Source organism: Poromitra crassiceps (genome assembly GCF_964638095.1).
Source record: "Poromitra crassiceps genome assembly, chromosome: 11".
NCBI classification, from domain to species: domain Eukaryota; kingdom Metazoa; phylum Chordata; class Actinopteri; order Beryciformes; family Melamphaidae; genus Poromitra; species Poromitra crassiceps.
In genome coordinates this window covers 38,310,179-38,329,808 of record NC_139643.1, presented here as the reverse complement: position 1 = coordinate 38,329,808, position 19,630 = coordinate 38,310,179, and the positions used below count along the sequence as shown (strand labels likewise).

The 19,630-nt window shown below is 46.8% G+C and overlaps 1 protein-coding gene across 2 annotated transcripts; it reads left to right on the top strand.

Moving 5' to 3' along the window:
• Nucleotides 1-10,636: 10,636 nt before the first annotated feature.
• Nucleotides 10,637-15,122, top strand: heyl (hes related family bHLH transcription factor with YRPW motif like). Of its 2 annotated transcripts, none has more exons than XM_083645600.1 (5): nucleotides 10,637-11,128; nucleotides 13,504-13,570; nucleotides 13,698-13,781; nucleotides 13,890-13,971; nucleotides 14,064-15,122. In XM_083645600.1, the coding sequence occupies exons 1-5, from the start codon at nucleotides 11,049-11,051 to the stop codon at nucleotides 14,723-14,725; spliced, it is 975 nt and encodes a 324-aa protein (XP_083501726.1). In that variant the 5' UTR covers nucleotides 10,637-11,048; the 3' UTR covers nucleotides 14,726-15,122. The 2 variants fall into 2 exon arrangements, with proteins under 2 accessions (XP_083501726.1, XP_083501725.1); XM_083645599.1 differs by having other exon boundaries at nucleotides 14,043-15,122.
• The last annotated feature ends 4,508 nt before the right edge of the window (nucleotides 15,123-19,630 follow it).

The window sequence follows — 19,630 nt, the reverse complement described above, 5'->3', positions numbered from 1 at the left end:
TCACGCCTCGCGCCACTTGGGCTCCATAGGGTTCCATTGCCGTTGCCACCCAGTGACACGGTTTGTTTACCAAACGCTCAAGTGTGCTGTTGTGATTAAATGGAGAAAACCAGTCCATCTGAACAGTTTTGTGTGTATGAAGTTTTGTCAACTGTTCTATGTTGCGGCACAGCGTGCACGCGCGCGCACGCACGCACGCACACACACACACACACACAAACACACCCACAATGTTTGACTGCATGGTAGTGTGTACGCATTGCAAATCATGGTTCTGGATGTGACTGTAGATGTACTTCTCTCTCTGTGCTCCACTGAAGGCTCTGTCAGGGCATGGCCTATTGTGCTTGTGTGATGATGCCAAGACAGCCGGCATTGCCATTACGCCGAGAACGGAGCAGACGGTTGGCCTGCGCTGCACATTGTCTCACGTCGTCACACTCACCACAGTGCCTTCAGTGAGCACGCTCAGCATCACACACAACGCAACTGATACGTTCAAGCTGCCATAGATTTTTAATCACAAAAAGCCACTTTGAGGAGCAACAACAGCTAGTAATAACTCCCTCTGTCGACAGCCATGTTGGACGCCGTTTCCATTTGGGGAGGGGAAGCCCTAATAAAATGCTGTTCATCATTACCCTCCTCCTTCCTCCCTCGAGCGTATAGGAAATTGAAAAATATATATAGCCTATATATTGGAGCAACATTTGCCCCCACTGTCTAAAAAAAGGGGGCACTTTAAAGAAAATTGTAATTACTGCATATAGTTGCTAAAGCGTAGTGTGAACAACAACAACGCTGTTTGTGTGAGTGTGTTCTTCTTCGTCGCCTTCTGGCAACCAGCGTGCAGGGGCTGAGTGTGCTATGGAAATGGAAATTAAATTTATAGAATGAAAGGAAGTTACCGAAATCTTGCTGGCAATTTTTGCCCCCTGATGGATGATGGTTTTTAGGGGCACTCTGAGACTTCTTGGGGCATTTGTGCCCTTGGTGCTGGCTAATTTCCTACACTGTCTCCCTCCCACACCCCCACACCCCCCTTCTTTCCCTCCAGTCCTCCAGCACACTCACCGTATAAGCCCCCTTCCGGGAACACTCAGAATGACCCGGTGGCGGTGTGTTTTGTGCAGGTTTTGAGGGGCTTACGCCCGCTCTCGTGTGCTGCCGTCGAGTCGAGGTGTGTGCCGGACGGCTCGCCCGATAAGGCGGTAATCAGAGGTGTAAAGTTAGAGGGGGATTTGGGGAAGTGAGAGGCTGTCAGAAAACAGTGTCAGGGGCCTGCGGGAACACGCCATGGAGCCAGAGCTTTGTGATAGTACGGGGTTGTGAACTACACTGGAACCATGTGGAAACTAGTGGTGAGACAACAAAAAAGAGAAAAGAGAAAGAAATATCAATATATCGATCGTGATCCTCTTGCGTGCGATACATTATCGTTACACTAGCTCCATATCGTGATACCGATACCATATCATAACATTTATCCTGAAATGTGCATCTCTTGCACACATTTGTGTGTGTGTGTGTGTGTGTGTGTGTGTGTGTGTGTGTGTGTGTTCTGTAAACTTGGAGAGTGGAGTCGTGGACAAGTTGCAGTGAGTGTGTTAAAGAGGCACCGTCCGTCCGTATGTCCGTACGTCCGTCCGTATGTCCGTCCGTCCGTCCGTATGTCCGTACGTCCGTCTGATGTTTGTTGACGCAATATCTGAGGAACTTGGACTCAAGGATAAACTGATTAGATTTTGGTGGTCAAAGGTCAAAGTTCAAGGTCACTGTGACCTCACAAACATCAAGCTGGTTAACGCGATATCTAAGGAACACCTGAACAGAATTTCTTCCAATTTTGCTCAAGCGTCGACTTGGGCTCAAGGATGAACTGATTAGATTTTGGTGGTCAAAGGTCAAGGTCACTGTGACGTCACGAATGTCATTTTCAAGCCTTTTACATGATATCTCAGTAACGCCTTGACAGAATCTCTGCAAATTTGCCTCAAACGTCCATTTGGACTCAAGGATGAACTGATTTGATTTTGGCGGTCAAAGGTCAAAGTTCAAGGTCACTGTGACCTCACCACCGCCCGTTTCATGCTCGTTAAGATGATATCTCAGGTTCGCCTTGAAGGAATTCCTTCGAATTTGCCTCAAACGTCCACTTGGACTCTAAGATGAACTGATTCGATTTTGGTCATCAAAGGTCAAAGTTCAAGGTCACTGTGACCTCACAAACGCCATTCTCTAGCTCGTTAATGCGATATCTCAGGAACGCCTTGACAGAATTTATTCGAATTTCGATCAAACGTCAAAGTATGGACAGACATGGATGTCGACTGCTCACTTGTTGGCGGAGGTGTATATCCGCGGTGCGGTCATTCTAGTTGTACTTTGTTTCATGTAAATTCTGTGAATAAAAAATAATTCCTGCTTTTTGCCTTTTTAGGGGTATTTTCCCCCTCTTCACTTACACAGATTCTGCAATTTGCGATGTATCGTACATGAAATTTCCTGCAATGTATCGATTATCGCAGAATTGCTGTATTGTGATCGCATTGTGACTTACCCTACTCTGCGATTCCCACCCCCTGTCCAAATCTCTGCCTTTCAAGCGGAATTATCACTGGAATATCAATAGGAGCATAAATTCTTATTAGAAAATCTCTGTGGAGTCGTATTTTCCCCCTAAATATGTGCCAGTCATCTACAGCTTTCAATTCACTCATGCAATTTCCCTTCACATGGGCAACTTTCTACTGTATGACACAAATAGAAAGCAGATAAAAGAATTCATCATGACATGGCTCCATGCATAATAAACCTTAGGCTACCCCATAAACTTGAATGATATAGTCTTCTTACAGCGGCTAATATTAGCCACGTCTTAAAACCCCAGTCAGCCAACCGCTCATGGTCGCGTGCGTGGGCTGAGGGGACAGAGCGGATTAGGCCTCTCTGCACTCTTTCATTTTTCACTCCCCCCCCCCCCCCTCCCTCCTCTCTCTCTCCCCCATCTCACTCCCTCGCCCCCCCCCTCTCTCTCTCTCTCTCTCTCCTCCCTCCCTCTCTCTCTCCCCTCCCTCTCTCTCTCCTCTCCCTCTCTCTCTCCCCTCTCTCTCTCTCTCCTCTCCCTCTCTCTCGCCCCTCTCTCTCTCTCTCCTCTCTCTCTCTCTCCCCCCCTCTCTCTCCCCTCTCTCTCTCTGCGGCCCATAAAAGATTGTGTCCTGTGTGTGATGTGGCGGAGGAGCGCAGTCAGAATGAACTGATTACGGCCGAGAGCCGGCGTGCCTTTGAGTCATGGCACCGACCGGCATTCTTCAAGCACTTAAAAATAGTAACAGTTGGCTTTTTTTCAGATTTGTTTTTCGACTCCGGGGCATCCTCCGCTGGCTTTTTCAGAGACTCCAATCATAACCAGATTCTTTTTTTTCACCCCCCCCCCCCCTCTTCTCTTCTCTCTCTCTTCTCTTCTCTTCTCTCTCTTCTCTTCTCTTCTCTTCTCTCTCTCTTTCTTCGTTGTTGGGAGTTTGTTTAATCTTGTGAAGAAAATTGGCTTAGCGTGGGAAAGGCAGATTTGTGTGTGTGTGTGTGTGTGTGGGGGGGGGGTGTGTGTGGTGGGGGGGGTGTTGTTTTAGAAGTTTTGTGTATTGTTGTTGTGTGTATTTTTTCCACTCCAGGAAGAAAAAGTGCCACTTTGTGCCAAAACCTAAAAGATAAAAAAAAAAAAAAAAAGATTTGCTGAGTGAGAGGGAGGCCGCAACGCCGCGACAAAGCAAAGATATGGTCCGTCTAAGCAAAGATTTTTTTTTTTTTTTTTTCAAATGACAATCTCCAGGGGGAAGGGGGGGGGGCGGACGAGGAGGAGTTGGGGGGTTGAAGAAGAGAAACAAATGTGGATGGATTGGAAGAGGGGTATTGGGGGGAATAACGCAGAGCAGTGAGGAGGGGTGCTGGGGGAGGGGAGATGAGAGGGGAAACATTCCCCCTTGCCCACATTAAAGACATAAAAAAGAAAACAAACAGAAAAACATGTCTGACATGAAGAGGCTGGTTTCCGCGGCGACAGCACAATGGCTGCCTGTGGCTCTTGGGGCCCTCGCCGTCCCGTCTGGGGCCCGGCACCAGCGAAAGTCACCGCAGTCACAGGGCCCGTCAGCGTGTGTGTGTGTGTGTGTGTGTGTGTGTGTGTGTGTGTGTGTGTGTGTGTGAGCGAGCGTGTGTGAAACATGGTGAATGTCATCACAGGCCCAGTGCTGTGGGAACCGCCATGAAAGGGACCCCACTCCCGAGCCACAAAAGCGCCTTTCTGCTTTCTCTCTTCGGCTTTTAGCCTCTTTATTTATCTTTGCGTAGGGGAGCCGGATGAGGAGGGAGGACTCTCTCTCTCTCTTTCTCTCTCCATCTTTCTCTCTCTCTCTCTCTCTCCATCTCTCTCTCTCTGTCTCTCTCTTTCTCCATCTCTCTTTCTCTCTCCATCTCTCTCTCTCTCTCTCTCTCTCTCTTTCTGACCTATCACGTGCCTTCTTGACACCTTGCATCGCGGCAGCCACTGTAGCTCTATTACTCCGCTTGACCATGAATCCCGATTCTGTCCCACTATTAGGCTACCTCTCTATCCAGAGATGGGGACTTGGACTTGCGACTTGGACTCGAGTCGCACTTAAGTCACGCACACACAGTCACGCACACACAGTCAGTTAAGACTTCACATGAGACTCGTCCTTGACTTGATACTCGACTTGGACTTGTGAACAATCTTTTTTTGTGTGCATTAACATGAAGGAAATGTCTAATTATGTCAACTAATCAATGCTACTTTATGCTAATAGATAAAGGAGTGAGGATAATACAGTAAATGTTTTGAATTCCTTAGTTCTAGCTATGCATTCCGGATGGCATGCAGCAGATGATAGATCTCTCATCCATGAGACTTGACTTGGACCCTCCCCCTCATCAACTTGAGACTTGATTGGACGACTCCTCAAAGACTTGAGACTTGACTTGGACTTGCAAAAAAATGACTTTTGAGCATCTCTGTCTTTATCTTTGTTCACACACTCATCCGATTATACGGAAACACGCATTTCCCATGCAGGCTCCCGGGAACGCACTCGGCGTTCCCAGGAATGTCTAATACATCCAGGTTATATTCCCAGTGAGGGGTGGAGGAGCGGGCCGGCCAGGCAGGGCCGCAGGTCTCAGGCATTCCTCGCATGTCTGAAGGGCAGATAATTCCCTCCGGGGTCCAGCCCGGACAGTGCCAAAGCACTCCAGTGCCAGTTCCCATGCCAATTCAATGCTGACCCCAGCCACTGAGCGCCAGGCCACAGGCTGACTACTAGAAAGGCCTCATACCAATAAGGAATCAAGCGATTTTATGGCTGTATGTGAAAAGCTATTGCTATGGCCACATTTGGCCTTCCGCAAATTATTTTCAAACCTCGGCAAAAGGGCTCCCAGCCAGCGAGAAGACTGTTTTGACTGTTTGATGCTGCTTCAATGATATATGAGGAGTGATTTGAGGTACCTTGCTTATTAGAAGGCATATTAACAAACACCGCAACTGTTGCAGCCCTGAATGTCCATTCATACTTTTTGGGATGCGGCCCACCATCTGGGATTTGGTCGTCCATGCCATATTCTTTTCTGTAATTTGTGTATTTTGGCTTCGGATCTGAATGCATTGTCCTGAACTTGCTAGTGCCATGAACTCACTGCTGTGCATGTGCAAAAACAAGATTTTCTATTATTGTTCAGTAAACGTGCAATTGTCATGTACTGGTTTGAATGCATTATTATACTCTTGTAAATATGTACATGTGGTTATAGCTTCAAAGTGGGTTCTGGTACTTCCTTGTGTGAATGTTTGCTTTCTGGTGCTGGCACATTTACATGCATGTTTTGGGAGGAGAGCACAGACTTTTCTGCCTGTTTTTGCCTTTTATAGTTTACTTCGTGTTTACTCCTTTTTGAAAAGTGTGCAAAATTAATTGCACATTGGAAATCTTTTGCTACTGCAGCATTATCGTTATTCTATCAAGGGGGAACGGAGATAGGCTATAAAGATGTTGGAAAATGTTGCAGGGAAATAGAATAAGTAATAATCAAGTCAACCATGTAGTGAGACATTTCTAATCCCTGGCAGTTATTCAGTTTGACATGAATGCAGAGGATAAGTCACAAACAAAATAGCATGCGGAGCTGTTCCATCTCACAGACTTTCAAACAATAGCAATAGTCATGCATCAGAGACAGTAATTGCTCTTGAGTGTTTGTGCGTTATAAAGTGTGGGTATGTGTACTGTCCGCATTCGCGTGAGGGGGTTGCAGTGCGTGCGTGCGTGCGTGCGTGTGTGTGTGTGTGTATGTGTGTGTGTTTGTATATACAGTATGAATGAGTTCATGGCCATGTGTGTGCATCTGTCGTGTGTGTGTGTGTGTGTGTGTGTGTGTGTGTGTGTGTGTGTGTTTATATATGAATGAGTTCATGGCCATATGTGTGCATCTGTGTGTGTGTGTGTGTGTGTGTGTGTGTGTGTGTGTGTGTGTGTGTCAGCGAGCGCTCACACGTTCATATTCAAGCCGTGCGTGTCGTGTGTGCGTGTGTGCCCAAATTGTAAAAGTATGAGCTAGTTAATTTCAATAAGGGACGCGGCCTTGTTGTGGTTTGGGGGGAGGGAGGGTGGGGGGCTGGCTGGATGGGAAGAGGGGAGGGAGAGGGCTTGAAGTGGCCGACCAAAGATCGCCAGAAATCTCCCCGAATTCCACCCCGCCACCCAGTGCCAGCTCTCTCTCTCTCTCTCTCTCTCTCTCTCTCTCTCTCTCTCTTGTTCTCTTCCCGTACCCTCCCTTGCACCCCCCCCCCCACTTTTTTTTATCATAATTAACTTATTTATTCGTTCATCTTCTTAATTACTTTCCACTCCAGGCACGTTTTTCATGCAGCCCGCCTCTTCCTAAAAAGAAGTCTTGTCTAACGGAGAGGCGGGCCAAAGTGATTTCATACAGACATAGAGAAACGATAGGCAATAGGGAGAAGAGAGTTGTCCTTTGAAGGGGAGACGGTGGCTGTGTGATCAAAAATAACAACAGAGCAGAGAGAGATGGAGGCCTGACTTCATACACGTCTCAGACTCGCTCTTTCTTCCCCGTTGTCTGATGCTGAAATGAGATCCAGATCTGAATTAAGCAATGATTGGTAATGAAAGGATATGTGGATGGGGGGTTAGGAAGGGGGGGTGGGGGGGGTGGTGGTGGTATGGGGGTTGTTTGGAGGGAGGGTGGGAAGGAGGGAAAGAGAGATCTCTGTTTTTCCGCTGGTCCTGACTCATATTCACCACACCATAAGCCCCCTGGTGATGGTCACACTGATTGCTGACACTCGTCATGTCACACACACACACACACACACACACACACACACGCACACACACACGCACGCGCGCGCATGCACGCACACACACACACACACACACACACACACACGCTCAGACACACACACACACACGCTCAGACACACACACACACACACACACACACACACACACACACACAAACACTACACACACATTATGATTATTTAACATGATTTTTGCATAATTACATGGGCCATATTGTGATATATTGATATTGAGAAATAACTGTATTTTATTTATTCATTTATTTGACAGGGACAATACATAGGCCTACATTTAGATAAAATCCAACCGATGCTGTGTATATAGGACTTCTAGCCATAGCTAATTTGCAGCCCTTGTCCCTGGTTAGGCTTTTAAAACAGACATACACACACACACACACACACACACACACACACACACACACACACACACACACACACACACACACACACACACACACACACACACACACACATACATACATACATACATACATACATACATACAGTACATACATACATACATACATACATACATACATGCATGCATACTGTACATACATACATACATACATACATACATACATACATACATACATACATACAGTCCCTAGTAAAACACTCTTAATATAAAACAATAAAACAAACATAACAGACGACCATTACAAGTCGTAATTGAGACAACAATGACTGAAGATCACTGAAAGCAACAAAAGAGAAAGAATGTATACAAACCTGTTGTTTCTGTTTCAGCCATTGTTTTACATGTGTGTTAAAAACCTACAACTCTCTTTTTAATGTTATTTTTTCAGGTGGTAGTGCATTCCACAGATATATAGAAATATTACTGACCAAATGTTCTGCATTTTGCTGCTCTACAGTTTCCACTTGTTGCGATTATCCTGATATTGATTTCAACCGTATCGTCAACATAAACATTCTAAATTGCCGTAGCATACTTCCTGTTGCAGTGTTTGCTACAGTAGTACTGTTAGTATATAGACGATACTCCCATCTCTCTCCCCCTCCCTCTGCTCTCTCCTTCTCTCTCTAATTAAGAGTGTTCAATCTTATGCTTAGCTAGACTTAAACACATTCTCTGTAAAGCCCTCTGAGACATGCTTGTGAATTAGGGCTATACAATAAACTTGTCTTGACACATGCATGGTTTCAGTTAGTTCATTACTTTACACATATGAAATGATCAAATGCAGGAAGACCAGAAAAAAAGCATAGCTGTACTGTAAGGTGAGATACAAAAACGAGGCAGGTGTAAAAGCATCTCATCGAAACAGCTGAAATTAAGAATGAAAACAAAAATCCACATGCATAAACGGAAGTACGAGAAATGAATGGCATGTAAAGAGCTCACAATGGATAGGCTATAGCACTTTTCACATTCAAAAAACCATACACGATAGTGCACACATGCATTGTATAGTGTGTTTAAACTAACACACCCTTCCAGTCTGCCAGGCAGGAAGAGAAGGACTCAGCTGGGCATTGTGAGGAAGGGTGCATGCCATTTGGCCTCGCTCACACACACACACACACACACACGCACACACACACACGCACACACACACACACACACAGCTGGGTCAGTAAGGCATTGCTCCTAACAACCGGCGCCTGGGTCTCCTGTTTCCATGGCGATCTGTACCAGCGATGTTCCCACGGTGGCAGCGGAACCAAGCGCTAAGTGTCACAAGGAACCGTGTGTGTGTGTGTGTGTGTGTGTGTGTGTGTGTGTGTGTGTGTGTACAGACAGGGCTATCTTGTCCAGTGAAGAGCTCAGATGTTGGGACACTCACTGGTTGATTCCTCTCTTGACCTGCCTCCCTGCCCTCTGCACTGCACAGACACACAGCAGACAGATGGACAGACCACAGCTTAGTTCAAGGGCTTGTGCCCGAGCTCTCATCTCGCTGCTTTCTCAAAGTCTCCTTTTTCTCAAAGTGAAATTCAACGACTTATTGGCCTGAATGGACTGGAGTTATACAGCAACGTTACAGTAATGTCTACATTCACCCATTCACACAGTAATGTCTACATTCACCCATTCACATAGTGATGTCTACATTCACACACCCTTGCGTGTCTGCAGACACGCAAGGCGCCAACTTGTCAGGAGCATTGCGGAGTTTTGGCTCAAGGACACTTCGACACGCAGCCCTTGGAGGAGCAAGCCTCGAACCGGGAACCTTCCGATTCCCTGACTGCAGCTCTACCTCCTGAGCTATTCCTCCGCCCCCCCCATGACTGTTTATCTTTCATAAACCAATGCACCAGTTGGTGCATTCAATCATATTGACATCTTTCTTTAGTGTGAGAGTACATTGAGAGTTAAGTGCACCGGAGCTCATGCTTTTCTGAAAATATTGTTGATTTTTATTCTGACAGTACTGATGCTTGATCCCCGACTGGAGGTCACTTTTGATTTAACAGTACATCACTGTCTCTCTCACACACACACACACACACACACACACACACACACACACACACACACACACACACACACACACGCACACACACACACACACACGCGCGCGCGCGCGTGCACAAACACACACAAACACACACACACACACACACACACACACACACACACACACACACACACACACACACACACACACACACACACACACACACACACACACACACACACACACACACACACACACACATGCAGTAACTCAATTCTTCCAGGCACCTGTATGTAGCCTATTCTATGTATGGGAGGACAGCATTGTGTGTCTTCACACAACGCCCCTGTGGCCGCCGAAGGCCTTTCACAGCGCGTCATTCCCACACTCCGCTCATCTCTCCCTCCCTCTCTCCTCGGCCATTGTTCTGCAAGTATAATTAAAGGGGCAGAAAGAGAAAGAAAGGAAGACAGAGAGAGAGAGAGAGAGAGAAAGAGAGAGAGAAAGAAAGAGAGAGAGAGAGAGAGAGAGAGAGAGAGAGAGAAAGAGAGAGAGAGCAGGATGAGACTGAGGATATGAGGAGGCTAATTGACTGAGGATGACTGAGCAAAGGGGTGGAAAGAAGAGGGAGAGGGAGGGGGCGGGGGTGAGAAGACAGGGAAGGGTAGATGAAAGGAAGGGAGGAGGGAATGAGAGAAAGAGAGAGGGGGGGAGCCAAAACTGGCAACCCTGCCCCAACGTGCCAAAGTCGTGTTTTGTCATTGGGTGGCTGTGACAGAGAGAGGGAGCCAAGAGAGAAATAACTGAGAGAGAGAGAGAGAGAGAGAGAGAGAGAGAGAGAGAGAGAGAGAGAGAGATTGGATGCCAATGACAGAGTAAAGGACTGAAGCAACAAGTGAAAACATTTAGTTGTCATGGGCCCTTGGGGGACGATCGAGTGGCACCGCTGAAGCACAGAAGAGGACAGGAGACTCACAGAGGCAACGGAGGAGCGGAGGAACAAACAAGGGACAAGACACCGGTCACCGAGGAGAACAAGGCTCTTTTTTTCAGTAGAGGAGAGAGTGAGGGCCACAGAGGGTGGGCAGTTCCTCCAGAGGGGCACACAGTCCTCACAGCATCGCCTGCAGAGGGGGAAGAGAGAGGCCGCCAAGCGATCCCACTCCTGCACCCAAGTCCATCCATCCATCCATCCAACCATCCGTCCATCTAGAGGCAGCGAGATGAAGAGACCTCATGATTACAGCTCCCCAGACTCGGACACAGACGAGTTCATTGACGTGGGACAGGAGGACGGCTACTGGTGAGCATCTGAGCCTGCACACACCTGAGAGGGTAACGTTCCTCTCCAGTCATACCTAAGGTTGTAGCATCTCAGAAGAAACTGCTCTTCAAATATAATTATTAGCTGACGGATGAATTTGCAGTTGACACCTCACATCTTTATGGAGATTTGATGAATGTTACAAACCGGTTAGAAATGTCTAGACTGCAGAGAAGCTTCTCTGTTTAGATGGCAGCAGTTGATGCAAGTAATAATTCAAGATCAGTTATCTTATCTTATAAGATCAGGTATTCTTAAATGTTTCCTGCATACAGGCCAAGGTATCAACTTATCTTTATGCAATACTTGACAAAATTGTGTAAGTATAGCGGGCCATCCTGAGAGTAAATCTTAATACACCAGCGTTACACTGGCTTTCTAACTGCTTCAGGCCTACAGTCCAGCAACAAATCTCTATCACATCGATTCACTGTGTCATCTCTGCAACATCGTCACGTTTTCTCCTCTTAGGTTGTCCATGTCAGTGCAGGGTTTGGTAATACTTAACAGTAATAAGTATAGCTTCATGTGTGAGGCCTGACCTGTCAGAAGAGTGGGGACGGTGTCTGTCACAGGGAGTGAAACGCATTTTAGATGAACAGTGGCAGAATTTATCCTGGCATTTATTTATATTGCATCAAATAATATGCATTTAATATGTGAGCTTTCATACAAACACAACATATGTCAGCTTTCCTGCTGGATGTGCATGCCTTTTGTAACTTTTAGCTTTCCTACAAACACATCTGAGTTTGTGAGCACCCACCCCCCCCTACAGAATTCAATACAATAACATAAATAAATAAACAATAACACAATTTATTCGTTGAATGTAGTGATTCTATGTGACAATAATTTATTCGTTTTTACTCCTTTATATATCAGGAACTGTTGTTGCAGAAACAACAAATGTGAATTGTCCATTTTAAACTAAATCAAGAAAGGTGGTACATTACAGTATGTGTCACTTTGTAGGAACAATATACACACAAACAGTGGACTTAGTAATATGTTTTTTATTACAATCCCTTTATTCACAATATGACAATATTATTTTTTATCTTATATGACAAATATAATTCAATGCTAAGGATCTGGATATTACATCTTTAAAACTATTGAAACAGGCTAAACAATATTGTACCCCCTTTTATAATATTTAATATAGAAAAAATGAAAGGGGGGAATTTGTGTGGAGTTATGAAATTATTTTTTTGGTCAAACATAGTTTTTCATATAATGTAACTGTACAAACACACAATGGTAATATTTTATTTATTTATTTATTTGAACGTGGATAAAATTTCTAATTAATTTTTTTTTGCTCTGTTAATGTGAAAAGTTTAAAGCTTGATATTTGAAAAATTCATCTGGATTCAAATGCAACCTATATCGGTCGAAGCGGTTGAATGCTTTGAACAAAACTGTAGGCTAGTTGTTTCTAGTAGCTATTACTTATGTCAGTGTTGTGGTAGTAAAATATTTGATTAGCAGTAAAAAATTACACTGACATCTCACACATTAAAAGTCATTACATCATCTAGCATGTTGGGTGCATTAGCGTAGTTCCTTGCTTGTCTCCATCGTAGCAAATGTAAATTAAAGTAAATATTTATCATAACTTATTTGAAACAGCGCATCTGAATGAAAGCACACATGGCAATAGTGGTTACATCAGGCTCCATAGATACAAATACCCAGCGAGTGAATAATACTAAAGAGCATTTGGATAAATCAAATTGCCATATGACATTTGCAAACAGAAGACAGTGCCCACATTTTCGAGACAGCACCATCAAACATTGAACCTAAACAAAAACACACAGCTAAATTGGCAGCCTTCATGTTCAAATCTAATAGAAACGCAATAAGTCTTTGGTGAGGCAGTTGAAAAGGGACTCCAAGCTGTCAGGCTCTTTTAAGCCTGTAAGACGAGAGTTCACAAACAAACACGATCCATATTGAGTGAGTGCGTTACCCAACGGATCCCACGCTGCACGCTGGAGCCCCATGCGAGCGATGCCCCGTGGCTATAATCATCTTTCTAAAAGTGCTTTGCTCGGATGGAAGGAGAACAGCATGTCATTTGACTGAGACTAATGTCCAGAAACGCATTAAGGCAACAGAGAAGAGGAAAAAAGAGGAAATCTCATCTTCATTCCTCTCCCGGGCACTCCGATGCCGTTCTGTACCCAAAACACAAATTAGATTGAGGGGAGCTGATGTGCCATCCTGCCTCTGTGTCATATTAGGGAGGGTAATGATAACAATATGCAGGGGCATCAAAGTTACCATGCTTCTTTCTGTGCCAATGCCCTCCCCCACCCCCACCCCCTCCCCCTCCCGTCTCTCAGCCCAGTCACCGGGTCCATGTCTCCTGGCAGCACCTCGCAGATTTTGGCCCGAAAGAAGAGGAGAGGGGTGAGTCAGTCATGATGCGACTGCGCTCCTTTGAGTGTCAGTTTTGCCCGATAAAGCTCGATCCCGAGGCCTGTGTTCTCAGTTGGGCCTTGACTGTCCCTCTCCCCCCCTCTTCACGTTATGTTAGATCATAGAGAAGAGGCGGCGGGATCGGATCAACCACAGCCTGTCGGAGCTGAGGAGACTGGTGCCCAGCGCCTTTGAGAAACAGGTCAACAGCTCAGCAAAAATAATGGCCCGGATAAAATATCAATGATTCTTTCAAAATCCAAGACACTTGTGCTAAAATCTGATCCTACGATGATCATTTTCGCTTCAGGGCTCTTCTAAGCTGGAGAAGGCAGAGATTCTGCAGATGACAGTGGACCACCTCAAACTCCTGCACGCCATGGGGGGGAAAGGTGAGACAATCTGGCTCTTCTGCTTTCTTCAGATCGACTTTTCAGCTGCTTTGCACCACGGTTATCTCTAGTCTCTCTCTACTCCCTCTCAGGTTATTTTGACGCACGGGCCCTGGCAGTGGACTACAGGACCCTGGGCTTCAGGGAGTGTGTTGGGGAGGTGGTGCGGTACCTCAGCTCCCTGGAGGGTGGCGCCGAGTCCCCGGACCCCATCGGCGCCCGCCTGGTCTCCCACCTCTCCCACTGCGCCAGCGAGCTGGACCCCCTCCTCCTGCAGTCGGCCCCCGCCACGGCGCTGCCCTTCCCCCCCTGGCCGTGGGCGTCCTTCCCCCAGATCGCCCCCTCCTCCTCGCCGTCCTCACCCCCCTTCCCCGGCGGCGGGCGCAGAGAGCTGGCCCTCCTGGGGAGCTACCCGTCGCACGCCTCCCTCCGCCTGGCCCCGCTGGGCGGCTGCCAGCAGGGGGCGCCCCCACTGCTGGCCGCCGTGCGCAGGGTGCCCTCCCTGCCCCCATCGCCCACCCTCGCCCCCTCCCCAGCCCACAGACACACCCAGCCGTCCCCTCATGCCCCCCGACCCTCGCCCTGCTCCTCCTCTTCCCCTTCCGCCTCCACTTCTCTGGCATCGTCCTCCGCCCCACCGCAAGTCTCCTTCAGGCCCTTCGCGCCTCTGGGGTCTCCCGCGGCTCAGCGCAGGGGCTTGGGCGCATCGGCCAAGTCGGCCCAGGGCTGGGGGACTGAGATCGGAGCCTTCTGAGGGTGAACTCTGTACAGTGGACATGGTGCTCAGATGTGCGGCGTATAGTCCGTATAAGATGTCACGGGAGAGAAAGTGTTGTCTCTAAGTGAGAGGGACTCTAAAAGCCATATCAGACTATGGGGTGAAGTTTCAGATAGTCAACAACAATCAAATAAAAGGGAAAAGTGGAGAATAGTGTGGATGCGAAGGAATGGAAGAGGCCGCGAAGAGAGGATTGAAGTGAGATGACAGTGAATACGGTTTTGAATAAATTCATAATATTTTGTTCGACCATTAGACACACGCACATGCACACGCACGTGCACACGCACGTGCGCACGCACGCACACACACACACACACACACACACACACACACACACACACACACACACACACACACACACACACACACACACACACACACACAGAAGACTGTGTACACCAGAGCCATAAATAACTCTCAACAGAGACTGGAGTTGAGGTTTCACTGATCTTTTTACTGTGATGTTTGACGATGCTCTTTCAAATCATTTATACATTTGATTACTTTTTATGATTCTGTCCGATTGACAAGGAATGTTTGACAGAAATCTTTATAAAGTGCCTTTTAAGTGCCTTTACTTTGGTCTCTTTTTATTACCGTGTGCGTGCGTGTGTGTGTGTGTGTGTGTGTGTGTGTTTTCTGAGTGTGCACTGTACGAAAAAGCACAAACACAATTGGACGCCAATTTCCCGCCGCAATCAACTGACTGGCTGTTGCGGCTCCATCAATACTGGAAAAACAACGGTTAAAACACGACGTTAGCCACTTATCCATATTAGCCTTGTCTGCAAACACGGCCTGCATGCTCCCCAGCCGTAACCCCCTAGGTATCTGAGCTGTCTCCAGTGATGGCTGATGGGAGTTGTGGTCTTGTGGCCGCGGAGGATAAACATGGCGGGCGCGGGTGATGTTTTCGGGACGCCGCGGCGGAGCAAACAGACCCGTCACTCTGCCCTCTCATTGCCAGGACTCTGTAATTAACTCGCGCCCTCCTATCAATCTATGTATCTTCCTCTCCTCCGCTGTCTCTCTGCCATTCTTTCTCCCCAATCTTGCGGTCTACCAGCGGATATCTTCTCTCCCTGTTTGTCTGCGCCACTGTCTCCTCAAAAATGGACAGACAGTACCGAGAGCGGGAGGGAGGGAGAGATAGATACATACAGAGAGAGAGAGAGAGAGAGAACACAAAGAGAAAGATCTGAAGGGCTGCGGTTGAGTGACTGATTCGGCATAGAAGTTCAATAAGAGAGAGGGGGGGGATGGGGGAGAAGGGAGGGATGTGGGGGGTTGAAAGGACAGGAAGAAGGAATGGTGTGAACGGCCAAGAGTCGTCCGGCACGTTCAAGAGTGCGCGGCGAGAACCCCCCCCGAGTAACGATGAGTGACAGTCGCAACGAGTTGTTTCTCAAGACGATGGCCGTAATTGCACCATGCCTCACCAAAAACGGCTCCGCGGGGATGAGAGAGCAGAGAAGAGCCCCTTGTGTGTGTGTTTACCGCCGGGGGAACACTTTGATCTACTTCAGGATGCAATGTCTGTGGTCCGCGGTCCAAAATGTGTGCGTTCCGCAATGTGCGCATTGTATTGTTTGTTTGAGCGAGTGTGCGAGTGTTCGCTACAGTCAGTCTATAGTGTTTTGTTGTCCTGCGTGTATGTGTGTGTCTGTGCCCTTGCTTAGTGTTTTGTTTATGTGGTGCGTGTGTTCGTGTGTGTGTCTGTAATGCGAGTCCTCGGGGCTGGCGTCAGGGCTGAACCGCGGTGGCGGCGTGGCTCTCGTGCGAGGCCGGCCGGCGGTCGGACGGACGGTATGGTGGTGGAATGTTTGTGGAGCGCGCATGCACACACACGCGCGCGCGTGCACACACACACACACACACACACACACACACACACACACACACACACACACACACACACACACACACACACACACACACACACACACACAGAGAGAGAGAGAGGCTGGCTGGCTGGCACTATTCTGGCCTCTGAGTGGAGGAGCCAGAGTCACCACCACAGCTTCCAGGAAGGACAACCACAATCACACTGCACTGAGTTTCCCACGGGGGAGGGGGAGGAGGGGGGTGTTGGAGGGGAAGGGAGGGACGGAGAGAATAGGGGAAAGGAGGATGGAAGTGTGTGCGTTGGGGGTGGGTGGGGGGCAGACGCCGTGGTCCATGCCAGCACGAGTGTCGGCATTGTAAGTTTCTGAAATCGACCGATGCGCACATTAGAACAATCAACATTTCTGAAAGAAAATACGTTGCATATCACGTTTATAGGCACATGAATATTAAAGGAACAGTTCGCCGAGTTTCAACCAGCTTTTTATCATTAGAAAATCAGTAGTATATCTGAAAAATGTAAACAGTCAATCATGCACAAATGACATCACTTGTCCACAACTTCACTCAAATCAACTCTCAATAACTGTTGAACTAAATCAATGCCTGCGAAACTGTTTACAGTTTTCTGATATACTACTGATTTTGTAATGATACAAAGGTGGTTGAAAATCGACGGAGTGTTCCTTTAACGTTATACACATCATAAAGTCTGCTATTGAAATGTGCGGTGGCCAGTAAGGGTTTTGTGGAGAGCCATGTTCAAGTCCCAGTCATGTTCACAGCCTTTCCAAAATCTACATTTCAACTGTGTCACATTTTTAATCAAGCCTAAGCCAAACCATAATCCTAACTTTAACCAAGTTGTTTTACTTGCCTAAAGACAACCAAAGTTGTTTTACATAACCATAGTTGTTAAAGTGGTTTTAATTGTGTTTAACATGTTGGAAAGGCCGCAAGGTTTAACAAATTAATAATTTTGTTTCAAATTTCGAACGTTTTATTCTGGTGATTGGGTTGGAAAGGCGGAGTACCAATATAGAGGGAGGGGGGCAGTAATGAGAGAAAGAGACGGATCAAACAGGCAACTCATCCAAACACATTTCCTGTTGTTGAATCTTTTTTTTATTAGCTTCCACATGTGTTTTACCCCCGGAGCTTTTCATTCATCTGCATCTGGTGCATAATGTAAGTGTGTGTTGTCACTGTGAAGATACATGTGTCTATGTGAGAGTGTGTTACTGTGTCACTGTGAAGATACATGTGTCTATGTGAGTGTGTGTTACTGTGTCACTGTGAAGATGCATGTGTCTATGTGAGTGTGTGTTACTGTGTCACTGTGAAGTGCATGTGTCTATGTGAGTGTGTGTTGTCACTGTGAAGATGCATGTGTCTATGTGAGTGTGTTACTGTGTCACTGTGAAGATGCATGTGTCTATGTGAGTGTGTTACTGTGTCACTGTGAAGATGCATGTGTCTATGTGAGTGTGTTACTGTGTCACTGTGAAGATGCATGTGTCTATGTGATTGTGTTACTGTGTCACTGTGAAGATGTGTCGCAGCCCTTCAGGGTGAATCCAGACACCAGGTTGGCCTTTTTGATAACTTCGGGCGGAGCGGGCGCCGTGATGACACGCTTGAGGTAGCAGCGACGCCTAGGACACAAAATCAAACAGCCTCTTCAAATAACTGGATGCTGAAGCTGCACCAGCAACACCAGGCAAGATTTAAATGACAAAATACACCTGTCTCTTCAGCCTAAAAATCACAGTGAGACTGCAATATGGAGACGAGACTCCCATTCCCCCTGATTGTCCTATTTGCCCAAAGGACAATCTGGAAAAACGTCAAAGGGAAATCTAAAATGTCTCCTGAAAGACAGTGAGCACAGTGTTAGGTCTAAACTGTCTCCTGAAAGACAGCGAGCACAGTGTTAGGTCTAAACTGTCTCCTGAAAGACAGTGAGCACAGTGTTAGGTCTAAACTGTCTCCTGAAAGACAGCGAGCACAGTGTTAGGTCTAAACTGTCTCCTGAAAGACAGTGAGCACAGTGTTAGGTCTAAACTGTCTCCTGAAAGACAGTGAGCACAGTGTTCGATCTAAACTGTCTCCTGAAAGACAGTGAGCACAGTGTTAGGTCTAAACTGTCTCCTGAAAGACAGTGAGCAGAGTGTTAGATCTAAACTGTCTCCTGAAAGACAGTGAGCACAGTGTTAGATCTAAACTGTCTCCTGAAAGACAGTGAGCACAGTGTTAGATCTAAACTGTCTCCTGAAAGACAGTGAGCACAGTGTTAGATCTAAACTGTCTCCTGAAAGACAGTGAGCACAGTGTTAGATCTAAACTGTGTCCTGAAAGACAGTGAGCACAGTGTTAGATCTAAACTGTCTCCTGAAAGACAGTGAGCAGAGTGTTAGATGTCTCCTGAAAGACAGTGAGCACAGTGTTAGATCTAAACTGTGTCCTGAAAGACAGCGAGCACAGTGTTAGATCTAAACTGTGTCCTGAAAGACAGTGAGCACAGTGTTAGATCTAAACTGTGTCCTGAAAGACAGTGAGCACAGTGTTAGCTCTAAACTGTGTCCTGAAAGACAGCGAGCACAGTGTTCGATCTAAACTGTCTCCTGAAAGACAGTGAGCACAGTGTTAGATCTAAACTGTCTCCTGAAAGACAGTGAGCACAGTGTTAGATCTAAACTGTCTCCTGAAAGACAGTGAGCACAGTGTTAGGTCTAAACTGTCTCCTGAAAGACAGCGAGCACAGTGTTAGGTCTAAACTGTGTCCTGAAAGACAGTGAGCACAGTGTTAGGTCTAAACTGTCTCCTGAAAGACAGTGAGCACAGTGTTAGATCTAAACTGTCTCCTGAAAGACAGTGAGCACAGTGTTAGATCTAAACTGTCTCCTGAAAGACAGCGAGCACAGTGTTAGATCTAAACTGTGTCCTGAAAGACAGTGAGCACAGAGTTAGATCTAAACTGTCTCCTGAAAGACAGCGAGCACAGTGTTAGATCTAAACTGTCTCCTGAAAGAC